Source organism: Poecilia formosa, unplaced genomic scaffold (genome assembly GCF_000485575.1).
Source record: "Poecilia formosa unplaced genomic scaffold, Poecilia_formosa-5.1.2 Scaffold51, whole genome shotgun sequence".
NCBI lineage: Eukaryota > Metazoa > Chordata > Actinopteri > Cyprinodontiformes > Poeciliidae > Poecilia > Poecilia formosa.
The window spans coordinates 641,075-653,288 of NW_006799990.1; the positions used below are offsets into that span (position 1 = coordinate 641,075).

General features: G+C 43.0%; 1 protein-coding gene across 4 annotated transcripts in view; it reads right to left on the minus strand.

Annotated features, from left to right (window-relative positions):
* Positions 1-12,214, minus strand: part of rnf220a (ring finger protein 220a) — a 183,237-nt gene that overhangs the window by 14,009 nt on the left and 157,014 nt on the right. For all 4 annotated transcript variants that reach the window (XM_016671787.1, XM_016671785.1, XM_016671788.1 and 1 more), the window contains exons 9-12: positions 12,007-12,136; positions 4,723-4,915; positions 4,188-4,243; positions 3,888-4,002 (exon numbers count right to left, since the gene is read on the minus strand). In XM_016671787.1, the coding sequence (XP_016527273.1) occupies positions 3,888-4,002; positions 4,188-4,243; positions 4,723-4,915; positions 12,007-12,136 (494 nt within the window). The remainder of the gene's footprint in view (positions 1-3,887; positions 4,003-4,187; positions 4,244-4,722; positions 4,916-12,006; positions 12,137-12,214) is intronic.

Here is a 12,214-nt window from a genome sequence, read left to right on the forward strand (position 1 = left end):
CAACATCGAAAGGGTATAAACAGATTTACATTTTAGTCTCAGTGGATTCAACGATGCTGGTGCAGGTTTGCAATGTTTGTGCTAAAGAGTTTCCGTAACTACAAAACCCTAAAACATTGTCCTGCTTTGAACTGATGCATTACTTCGATCTGAACGCCAGATTGCTTAAACTTCGGTTCAACTTTATTGCCGTTCCAAAGCTAATGCGGCTCGGTGTTTTTCATCTGAAGTCCTCCTGGTGGCAAAAAAAGCAAGAAGGAAAGCCCAGCAGAGACAGATAGATGGCTCTGCTTCTCCTCTATTTAGCGCTCTGTTCCCAGCATCTGCGACGTTATTTCTCATTTCATTAGTGCGTGAGGGTGTGTGTGTGTGCTTGTGTGTGCAGTGGGGGATCTCTACCATCCATCTCAATCAGCTCAATGTCTTCATCTGCTGTCTATCTACATTTTGGCCTCACTCTCGCTTCTGTCTGAGCAGGAGAACATACAGCGGATAAAATTTAACACAAATTAATTTGAAATCCTCTTCTGGTGAAACATTTTCGCCTTAAATAAATCTCCCAAGCATGTGCTGCTGCTGCTGTAAATCCCTTTCGAGCATCATTCTGTGCTGCACCCTGTTAGCAGAGGCCTTAACTACACCGAGACACCATGATAAAACATTTAAGTCACTATTGATTTCCCCTGCCTCTTCCCGATGTGTGAGCAAGCGCAGCAAAAGTTAAGAGGTAGGGATTTGGGGGGGGAACCTTGTAAATAGCTGAGAGGAATTGAGACAGAGGACAGGAAGGGAGGAACGAGAAAACAGGACAGAGACAGAATGGGACAGTGAAATAAAGCACGGAAAAATGTGGAGACGACTGGGGCAGAGTCCGTGTGTGTCCCTGTGCGTGTGTGTGTAAGGGGGGTGGTGGGGCGAGGGGTAGAAATCTAGCTTCATCACTTCCAAATTGAGGACAGATTCAATTATTTGCAGAAACCACATGGAAATCACTCCGCATTGTTCCAGCTGGAGCACCAAATTTGGCAGCAATCGCATTGGCGGCAATGGAGGGGCCATTTATCTTGGAGAGGAAAGAACATCTCAGGCTATGTGCGTGTGTGTGTGTATATCAGTGAAAGAGAGAGAGAGAGAGAGGGAGAACTCATTTATCTTGCAGGGGAATGAGCAGGGGAACGAGGACGCCCCGGGAGGCGACCAGATCATTACCCATCTGGGATCAGAGACAGAGAGAGATTTCACCAACGCTACCTTGTGGAAAGCCACACACACACACACACACACACACACACACAATGTATCAATGTAACAAAAGGAGACAAATCTCATTTTCATTTGAGGATGGAAGGACACAGAAGCCCCACAAATACATGCATTTATAGCAAGCGAGAGGAGGAGCGAGGCGGGGAATTGTTCCAGCCAGGCACCTGACTGCTTGTTCCAATGCAATCATTCAGTATCTAGTCGGCCTCACCCTAAATGGATGCTTAGATTAAAGCGTGCTCTGCTCTGGGTGACCGCTAAAAGTCTCCAGGAGAACATCGTGCGGCAACGCACGGCAATATTTGCTCCACAGAAATGACAGAAAACAAAGACCAGGAAAATGGTGGGAACGGAAAAGTACTGATCCAAAGTCCAGTACTGCTCCTTTCAAACTTAAAAGAGAAGTCATACATTTTTTTTAATGTTTAAAGTTTCACATAGTTTCTTAGCCACCTTGAGTGGCTAAGAAACTATGTGTTCCGCAAATGTGCGGAAAGTGAACCGCATATTTGGTGCGGTTCACTTTCACAGCGCACCAACTAAACCAACTAAATCCTTTGAAAAACCTGTTCATCACCCACTAACCTGTTGTTTCCTTCAGAACCACTGAAGGAAACGGCATAAAAACCTCCAAAACATGAGCACGACTTCCTTCTTAATAAAATGTAAACAGAAATGGAGTAGCATCAGATTTTGTAGAATTTCTCTTTGGTAAAAGACGACAAGCCGTTTCTCCTGCACAGTGCTAGACAGCAGCCATTTGTTTAGGATGTATTATTATTATCATTAAAAACTGGAGAGCAGACACTTATTTCTGATCTTAACAATAGTAATAATATAAAGAGCTATATGTCCTATTTTCAACAAAGCTTTCCTTTCCTGACAGAAATAGTTCCCCTTCTTAACCTAAAAGAATAACTTTCTTGTATGAAACACAGGACAAAGATTCATCAGGCGCATTTCTTCATGTTTCACTTCTGATTAAAAATAAATAGACTCTTATCAGCCACCACAAACTGTGTGAGTTCATACCACACGTAGAGATGTGCTCAGACGGAAACATCTTATTTATGGTTGGTGTACGACCAGCCATCAGCTCACTGTGCTAACTGGATGTGCTAATAAGTCAATCTGATGTTTCTCAACAAGCATCTATGCAGACAAACTGAAACTACATTACTTGACGTTCCAGACATCTGTGTGGCTTAACTCGTCTCACTGGTCAGTACACAAACCTGCATAGCAGAGCACTCCACACTACGCCAACAGCATTTCTTATCGGCATACCATGAAATCAGATGATGATGAGACCAGAGGTCTACCAACTGTGGCTCTTCGGAGCCTCCATGGTGGCATTTTAGTCAAAAATTATGTAGCACAAAATAGTTTTTTATTTTATGTCAACTTTAATATCAACAGACTTGAAGCAGTTTTTCTTGTGTGGTTTGGTTTAACATTTGCAAAGAGTCTCTAATGAGACATAACTCATTTACTTGGACTATTTTCACTAAACGTTTCTGTTCCTTTTCCAGAAACGTAAAACTTTTCCATTCAAGAAAATGCCTGTGTTTGCTTTGTTTTCCTCAATTCAACTGGTTGCAATTTTCAGCATTATACTAATACAACACAAACAAAATGATTTCATTTGGATTTTGGGAGTCAAACAAAATAACATGAATAAAACATATTTCATTCAAGTTTTTAACAGAGCAGGCACTTTGTACAAGTCTTGTGTATCTGTTTATTGCAAAAGTTAGATTTTAAGGTTTTTTTTTAAGGGTGTTGGTGAACTGGTTCAACTATTTGTACTGAATATCAAAACAGCTGCAGGTTCTGTGTAAGAACTGGGCATTAGATGGATCTACACCTAACAAACACTCACTCTTCTCTTGACAGAGGAGTTTCTAATCAATACACCTCGAGCGGCTCGGTTTGTCCACCAATTATCCAATCTGCTGATATTTATAATGGAGAATGTGCACAGCCACAGTGCTGATTAATTCATTTAAATAATCTATCCTATTGAACTGTCGCCATGGTCGAAGGGGTACATGTTAGTCAAAGCTGTGGAGAGCATAACTTAAGTGCTAGTAGCTGGGTGAATATAATGTCTTGAAAAGGCAGTTTTACACCTAGAACTTTTTTTTTTTTTACATTTTTACGATACAACCACAAATAATATTTTACTTGGGTTTCTGGTGACAGAGTACGTCTCTACAAGCTTTCCACATCTAGCAGCTGATGTCTATGGCTGCTCTTCTTCATGAAATGTCACAATTTAAATCAGAGGAGAAGAGGAGCGCTCTTCCAAGTGGTGCCATGGCTCTCTATCGACCAGAGCGCCTTAACTTTACACGTTTACAGTGTCCTGACTCGCTTGAGACAAATTGCCAAGATGACTTCTCATGGTATTCTGCAAATGTTGTAACATGACAAAATGTGGAAAGGTCAAGGGAAATGCGTTCTTTGCAACTAAGCAGGAAGATTGATGAAAGGAAACTATCTGGATGCTGAGAAAACATGAGGCTTAAATGTAGAAAGACTATTAAGCAATTCACAGAATCCTGGCTTTAAATTTTGATTGTTGCCATCTACATTATCACCCGTTTCCGTGTTTCACCTACTTTTCGATCTCGCTGTTTTTACAGGTACGTGGTGCATTTGAGGAGGAAGAGGATGATGATGAAGGAGTGCTGGGGTCTGTCTTGCTGCTCTCCCCGTTGCTCGTTGAAGGCATCTCTGTGGTCACATAAAAGGTAACAGTTACTTATGAACTCCTGTCTATCACAGTTGCCAGCCACAGATCCCCATTTCAGTCTGCCTGGAACAATAATAATGTTTTTTTTGTTGTTGCTATTTTTTATTTTTATTTTTTTAAATAAATAAAAAAAGATGTAAAAAAGCACAATTAGTGCTTTACTTACCATCGTTTGCCCACTTGGAGAACTCGGGCGTTATTCTGTTGGAAGGCATCCCGCCGCTGAAACAAAGTAGCACAACCATCAGTATGGATAACAGCCCATAGGTTCTTCCCATCCTGCAAAGTATAGTATTTCATCCACTAGCTATGCTTCCAAATAATTGTCATGCTAATTTTAAGCAAACTTTTGAAATATTATTAAAAAAACAAAAAAACAAAGAAGCTGAGGAAAATGCGAACGAGGTGTGTTCGTCTACTGGCTTGGAGCAAATCAATTACGCTCAGAAAATCTGACCGTAATTTTCTCAGATGTTACGCTACAGTGTAATGAACAAGATGTAAAGGCTGCAAAGTAGGATTAATCACATTTAAAAAAAATAAAGAAGAAAGTTCACTCCCTTAATTCAGATTTTACCACCTCCATTAACTGTTTCTACTGGAATACTTCGAAATGCCCATAAAACAAAACAAAAAACAAACAAACAAACAAAACAAAACACGTTGAAAACACGGCTAGCGTTTTGCTGAAGACGTCGTACTTGAGCACAGCTCCTCGTAGCGCCTCCCTCTCCCGGGCTTCTCCTTGGTCCTCCCCGGCTCCGGAGCAGGGGATGATGTCGGCCTCGGTGTACTGTGCCTTCCCGTACTCCAACGTGTCGTCTCCGTCCACGTCGAGGTCGGCGTCGCTGTCCGCCGCGCTCTCCTTGATACTGCATGTGGCGAATCCAGTTCCTGTGGAGAGAGTGAGCCATTTTCACACCATTGCTTTAAGGATGCATTCACATCAGCTCTGTTTAGTCCGCTTTGATCGAACTCCAGTTTGTTTGCTGACAAAGTCCAACTCTGATGCGGACCAAAAAAAGCGGTCTACCTAAAAAAAACCTGGGTTCTGTCGACGTGAACTCTGGAGCGGTTCAAAAGCATATGATGCAAGCAGACTGGCTACCACTCTGAAAGCAGGAAGTGAAATATAGCACAGGGAATTCTGGGTAAATGCAACCAAAACAAACGCGAGTCTTAAATGAGCGTGAGAAATGGTTTGTAGTCTTTTACCAAAGACAAAAAAGAAATCCTACAGTCACTGAAATCTGATGCCACTCTATTTTTGTTGACATTTCATGAAGAAGGAAGTTACGCTCACGTCTTCTACGGTTTTTATGTAATTTCCTTCAGTAGTTCTTGGTGCAGCACCACAGGCCAGGTGAGGGCAGGTTTTAAAATAGTTTAGATCGCTTGACACTGCAGTGGGCAACCACCAGCTGAAAATTTAGCAAATATTGCAATTTAGGTCTCCAGAGAAACCGAGTCTACTGGACAACTGAGTGTGAAAACACCCTCAAAATTGACATATTGGTTAAAGGTGCCTTTGACTACTGGCACGCATGAGAGTGGACCATTGTTCTTAATTGTCCCATGACTTGATATACCTTCAATTTCCAATTAGAAGTAGAACATATATTTTTACACACACAGTATAAATATGGAAAATCAAAATCTCAATGGTTTACAGTCGTGATACAATGTCTGCCCTTCTGTTTATTTATTTTTTAATCATTGAGGATTATTTTAAACCCCAAACATAAACAACGTATTGCTTGATGAAGCTGGAAACGACCTAACTTTCTGAGACGGCTAAAGCTCATGTTAAACTCAACTTCTCTGCAAATCAACTTAAGTACTTTCAGAAACCCGGGTGACAAATGAGGAAAAAGAAGGAGATGAAGACTGACTCGTTACCCATCAATCTTTGAGAAAGAGAGGGGTGTGTACGTGTGTGTGCGCGCGTGTGTGAATGGCACCTTTATAAACCAAGTGATGAACGCTCAGACAAACCCTTACCGCTGCCTGACTGCTCCCTTCAGCTCTACTTAACCAAGGAGTTGGCTCTGTGTGTGTGTGTGTGTCCGTCACTTACAGGTGTCTTTTCCATGTTTGTTTGAGACTGTCTGTCCCTCTGTCACTTAGGTCCTATCTCTCCAATCCTTTCAAGGTGTGTGTGTGTGTGTGTGTGTGTGTGTTCACCTGTCACTTAAACTATGTCTATCTTGCAGCACAAAAGTAGTTGGGGGTGTGTTTGTGTTCAAATGTGTATATTACTCAGAACCTTTACCGTTTGGGCTGCATGTGTGTGTGTTGCGCCTGAAACCGTTGGTGTGTGTCAGCCAGTGACAGGCCTGACAGCCATCTTATTTACACCTATTCCAATTTCTACAAGCTCTCCGGTGGACTAGTGGGCTGCCTATGAGTGTCTGTGGGGGGAGTCGAGGGTAGAACCAGACGGAGCTGACACCCGTCCTGTTTAACCCGCCTGTGTGAGTCCCAACACTCGACTTCCTGGAACAGTTGCTATCGGTGAAACAACTGCATCTCACTCCACTGTGGGGTCTTTGTCAGAGAACAACACAGTCGACTGAGCTCGCCCCGAAAGCTTTCTCTAAAATATGGCTGACAGATTGCCCTCTGTCAGCCGGGAATTTGTAGAGGTAGGTAGATGATGCCAACATAAACATAGTTTTTAATTTACTTTTGGTCTGAGGCGTCATACTTGTACAGACGATTACAACGCAAAGTAAACCTACAAGTTTCTTTAGCTAGGGAAACCACGCAATTGGGAAACATGGGGCGCGTTAAACAGCAATCTCAGTTGGCTTGATGTGCCCCTGACCTGAAGCTCGAGTGAACGCCAAATTGAGACGAAAAGAGCTGAAAGAGGCCGTCAGGAAGAATTTGGCTCTACGGGAAATCCTTTTTTTTGAGTGGATGACAAAACAACAGTTTTTTGACACCAGAACTGAAGACATGATTAGCGTAGGCCTCATACAGTATGCCAGGAGAAGTTGCTCATATCGAGATCAAAGTGTCATGGTTTGGAAATGTTTTACTTAAGCAGAACCTAGCCGCCCTCACCATCATATTTATTGAGTTAGCATTTTTAAGTGCAGTTACATTTCTTTTTGCTTTTTCAGAGATCCATAAGACAAACCTCCACTTGGCTTCCTCCATCTTCACAGTGAGTATTGTAATTTGTTGCGTATCTTTCAGGTTTGATGTCCTAATTTTGAAATTTATCTAAATTAACTTGACCAATAATGGTTGAGGGCTCTAGAATATAACCAATTTTGGTCACTGATGAGATCATGTCACAAAATGTTGACGTTGCACCAGTCATTCAAGGGAAAAAAGACGACAAGCGCAGAACAAGGCCATCTTCCTGTAGTCAACAACAAGCCTATATGTATCCTATGGTGGTCTAAACCAATCAGAAAGAGTGATTCTGCTTCAAATAAAGAAATTTTATTGCCTAGACTGAATCATTTACATGTTAATGTTGCAAAGTTAAGTGTGATGCACCTTAAAAAAAAAAAAAGTAAGGTGCACCAGTGGCTGTGGTTTCTTACAATAAGGCAAAAGGAAAAGTGAATTCTGCCTTCAACGCTTCAGGACACACAGCATCTATATAAACCACACAAAAAGAAATATCTGGGTCCCCCCCGCCCCCGACATTTGTAACTGTCTTGTTAAATATGATTGAGCTCCGTAATTTAAGTCGCTGCATTTCTACTGTAAACCGGATGCCTCCTGAGCCGACTGGGAGTGAATACACACACCGTAAATGTGCGGCAGTGTGTTCACCGCCAGGGTTGGTGCGGCCTGTTTGCTCTGAATGTGTGTGATCCCCCTGTTCTTCTATCTGTTCCTCTAAGCAGTCTTGGCAGGCCAATCTAATCTGGCCAGGGAAAGGTCAGCCACACTCTAACTGCCTTTCACTCACATTATGTATCAACACCCCCACCCGTCTTTACTTTCCTTTTCTTCTTCTTCTCGCCTCGTTTTCTACCTTTTCTTCCCTCCCGCACAATTAGCTTATTTTTTTTTAAAACTTCTCCAACATATACATTTGTTTTATTTTTTTTAGCAGTTCTCTATGGTGTTCAGCCCATCTTAAACAGCTTGCTAGCCAAATCATCTGAATCAATCCTTCCTCCACTCCTCGATCTGTCTCATTATCGAAGGCCCCTCCCTGCAATATCGCTGACTCTTTAACATGTTAACTACATATTTCCTCCTCTGTGTTGTTCGGTTCGTGGCAGCGATGAAAGAGAGCCTCAATTTACATGCATGTCAACACAACAAGGCAACAAGCGCAGATCTGAACAGGCGGGCGCGATCAAAGGCCTCATCAGGCCGACCGGCAGCCCGCCTCAGCCAATCCAATGACCTCGGCAACATCTTGTTTCCATAGCAATTATCGGGACCCCCTAAGAAGCCGAGAGGAGGCATGTCAAAGGTGATCACACTATCTCCCTGCCATTTACAGGTCACACAGAAAGAGAGAGAGAGCGAGAGAGAGAGAGAGGGGTGGGGAGAGAGGAAGCCAGACACAAAGACATGAGACGGTCATCTTTGAAGTTCATGTACAAAGCGGAGATTTGTCCTCTCCTCAATCCTTCTGGGCCATCTGAACCGGCAGTAATCCCCCTCCTCTCCTCCAGGGTGTCTCGGGACGGCCTGGTATCGCCCCTCCAGATCTGTCTGCTGCTGCTGCTTCCCTTTCAGAAAGTTTTTTTTTTTTTTTGGTTCACATTTTTGGCCATTTTCAACCCGAGAATATTTGTTAAAAAGGTGAAGAAATAAAACAGGTTCTATGTCGAACTAATTACCTTATTTATTCTTCATCATTGTGTATTAATTTGCAGAATCATTTAGAACTAGTGCAAGTCGTCGGCTGAGGTAAGGCCTCCAGTCTTTGGTCATAAATTATCTCTAAAAGCCACCGTGGTTTCGAAGCCTCTCTTACATAAATCATCTTGCTATGATTCAAAAATATCACGCTGATTTAAAGAGTACAGGAGGCGGACACATTTCAGTGCCGACCGTCAGGATCTTCATCGACCAAACTGCTGTCAAAGTGGTTAAAGAGACCCAACATTTAAATATTAAAAGTTATTAGTTGACATGAACAAAGGGTGTTACATGTAACTGCAAACTTCTGTTCAGTTTTGCTTTGGCTCACATCTGTGTTTCAGTACATTCTGTACCAGAATGTACTGAACTGAGACCCAAAAAAACAAGTTTTTATTCCAAACCATGACTTGAAATTGTAAAAATAAAAAATACATTTAAATAATTTGTCCTTTTTTTGCATTGTTCTTTTATTCTATGAATTTCTCTGAAATTCTAAGTAAAAATGTAACATTTATTTGCAGAAAATGAGAAATGGTCAAAATAACAAAAAAATAAAAAAACATGCAGCGCTTTCAGACCTGAAATAATGCACAGAAAACTAATTCATATTCATTTATAAACAAAAGTACTAATGTTTTAACTCAGTAAGAGTTCAGAAATCAATATTTGCTGGAATAACCATGAGGTTTTCAATGGGGTTCAGTGAAGCGGTCTTTGTTTTGTCCAGAGCCGTATATATGTTAATAGGCTGGAAATTACGGAACAAATCTTTATTTACACAAAAATGATCATTTTTAAAGGTGGAGTTAGATTGATCTGAATTGATAAGAAAAAAACAGGCTCCATCATTCCAATCATAACATAATTTGCACTTTGCATCAACGCAAAAACTTTGTAAAGTGACCAGCAGCATGAGGGAAAGTTGGAGAGTAAAAAATCTGTCCACTTTGCAGCTTGCAGAGACAGACCACCAGACAGATAAAGACAGATCTCCATCTGAGCTGTACGGGTTCTTTCAACCCGCCTAAGCCGGTGTGAGACACAGGGAAGTCTTCACTCACAGACACTTGAATCATAAACTGATCTTGTTCGATTTTTACCCCCCTCCCCTACCCCCCTCTCACATCTTTCTTCCCCAGCTTCTCAAAGGGAGGGAAGGAAGGTGGCACTTCACAGAGGAATAGTCTCTCTCTTCATCTTGCCAGCTGAGAAGACCCCCCTCCACCCCAACCGTAACGTCTCTATATCCGTTTAGCCGGTCGCGAGCTCCAGAGAGCCCACTGGATGCAGCTGTGTGCGTCAGAACCACTGAGCAGCTTTCAAGACAAAATCCACCTTCTGAGCCTTCTGCCAAGATGGAAGAGTGTGCGTGTGTGCGTGTGTGTGTGTCTCCGTGTTTCAAGTCGCTCTCCCCAGGCCACCTCGGTTATCTGCGTCGCATCACAAGGTTCCCTATTAGAGCGCGACAGAAGGGTCCGGGGCTGCGAGTTTTAAACAACGTGAAAGGCAGACAGACGGATGGAGGGAGGGAGCGCCCGGGAGACGGATGAAGAGGGGCTCCATCCCCCTAAGTGCCTCACTTTGTGGTGTTTTAGTTGAGACTTTAGCATTGATCTGTCTTGTCTCCACTTGGCAAGCAGAGGAGAGGAAGGGAGGCAGGTGAGGCCCCAGCATGTGTGTTTAACAACAGATCGAAGACAGAGAGGGACACATGAAAGCGGAGATGAGGAGCCTGCAGCTCCGTCTGCCTCGCATCACCGCGGTTGGCTTCAAACCGACCATCTATCCCCCTCCCCCAACTTAAAGAGATACAATGAAGATAAAATGTGGGATCATGTTTTGTTTAAATCAGGCTGAAGGCAGTTCATGGATCCAGTTAACAGAGCAAAGATTTGTCTCGTGACATTTTTGGACTCGTTAAAAACAGACCTCGTCGGGTAAATTGTTATTTTAGCTGTGATTTTTTGGGCACATAAAACAAGCTTGAATTTATGGAAATTGTTCCAGTTATAAAAAACAGACTATCAGATGGCAGAAAGTAAAACGATGGACGGCCATTGCTCAAGGCATTTGAAAACTACAGCTTGCTTATCAGACATCTGACGTTATCTGGTTACCAGATACCAGAAACCCCAACTTGTTATAAACTAACTAGTTCAATTTGTGCCACTCTATAAAAGAGCAGAAAAGCAAAGATAATTAATAAATTCTGTTCTGAAAGCATTAAGAATTATTCTTGATGTGCTGACAGTTTCATGGATATTTGGTATACAAAATACTATTTTACGAATGTTCGCTTGACAAGTCTATCATACTAATCTTAGATCAGACATGTATCCTCCGTTCAGGTTCTTAGAGGTTCTCCCATCTTGTCGCACTTCTCTTAGGCGAGTGGTTTTGGGATCTGAATCTGTGGATTTGATTTAATGTGGCATTTTAAACAAATTCTGAAAAAAAAAATAAAAAAGGTATAAAGAAGCTCAACTGTAATTGGTTGTCATATAAAAACAGACAACCCTTTCTGGGATTAAGCAAAACTAATCTAAAAAGATAAAGTATTTATGAAACTTACAGAAGCTAACATATTGAGCTAAGTGCTTGCACACAAGGTGTGTTTTGTCCCTGAGCTGCTGGTACTGCTGCGCTCCCCAATGACCGGCTCTCCTATCCGGCTCTATAATTGCATTTCTGGGCACACACACGAAGCGGTGACCGGCGGGTCAATTGCCCAGCTAAATGTGTTTTCCTTCCCTTCGCACAGAGGGTTGCGTGGGGTTCAGCCGAGCCGAGCCGGGCTGACCCCGGAACCGCCCGCGCTGCCGCTAGACCACAGGTACCATTACCGCTCGCCAGTCACATTGGACACCGGTCTCGGAGAGCTAACGCCGCTCACGTTGGACAGCGGCGCGCTGAATGATGGATGAGCAGGGAAACAAAAGAGGAGACAGACGGACGAGAGAGAAGAGGAGAGAACAAACTGCTGGAACCGAGTGTGACGCCCGAGCTCAAGAGAGGTCAGTCAGTCAGCCGACCAGACACCGACACCGTCAGAAAGCCCACACACACACACACACACACACACCTCTTCACAGCAGTAACACGCTGTCTGGACACCAACACATCAGATGTGTCTGTACCTCTGAAGCCTCCCTCCAGTAAGGCCGTAGCTCTGATCCTTTTCTGCCCCGCCCATTCGTACTCGTCGAAGCCCCGCCCATTCTCGCCGTCCATGTCTGCGGAGTCTTCGTCGGCCAGAGCCCCCTCGCGCTGGCCCGCAAAAAACAAACAAATAAAGATTAATTTTAAAAAGAGGACAGAATGATTCGAAGAAAATTGGCTAAACGT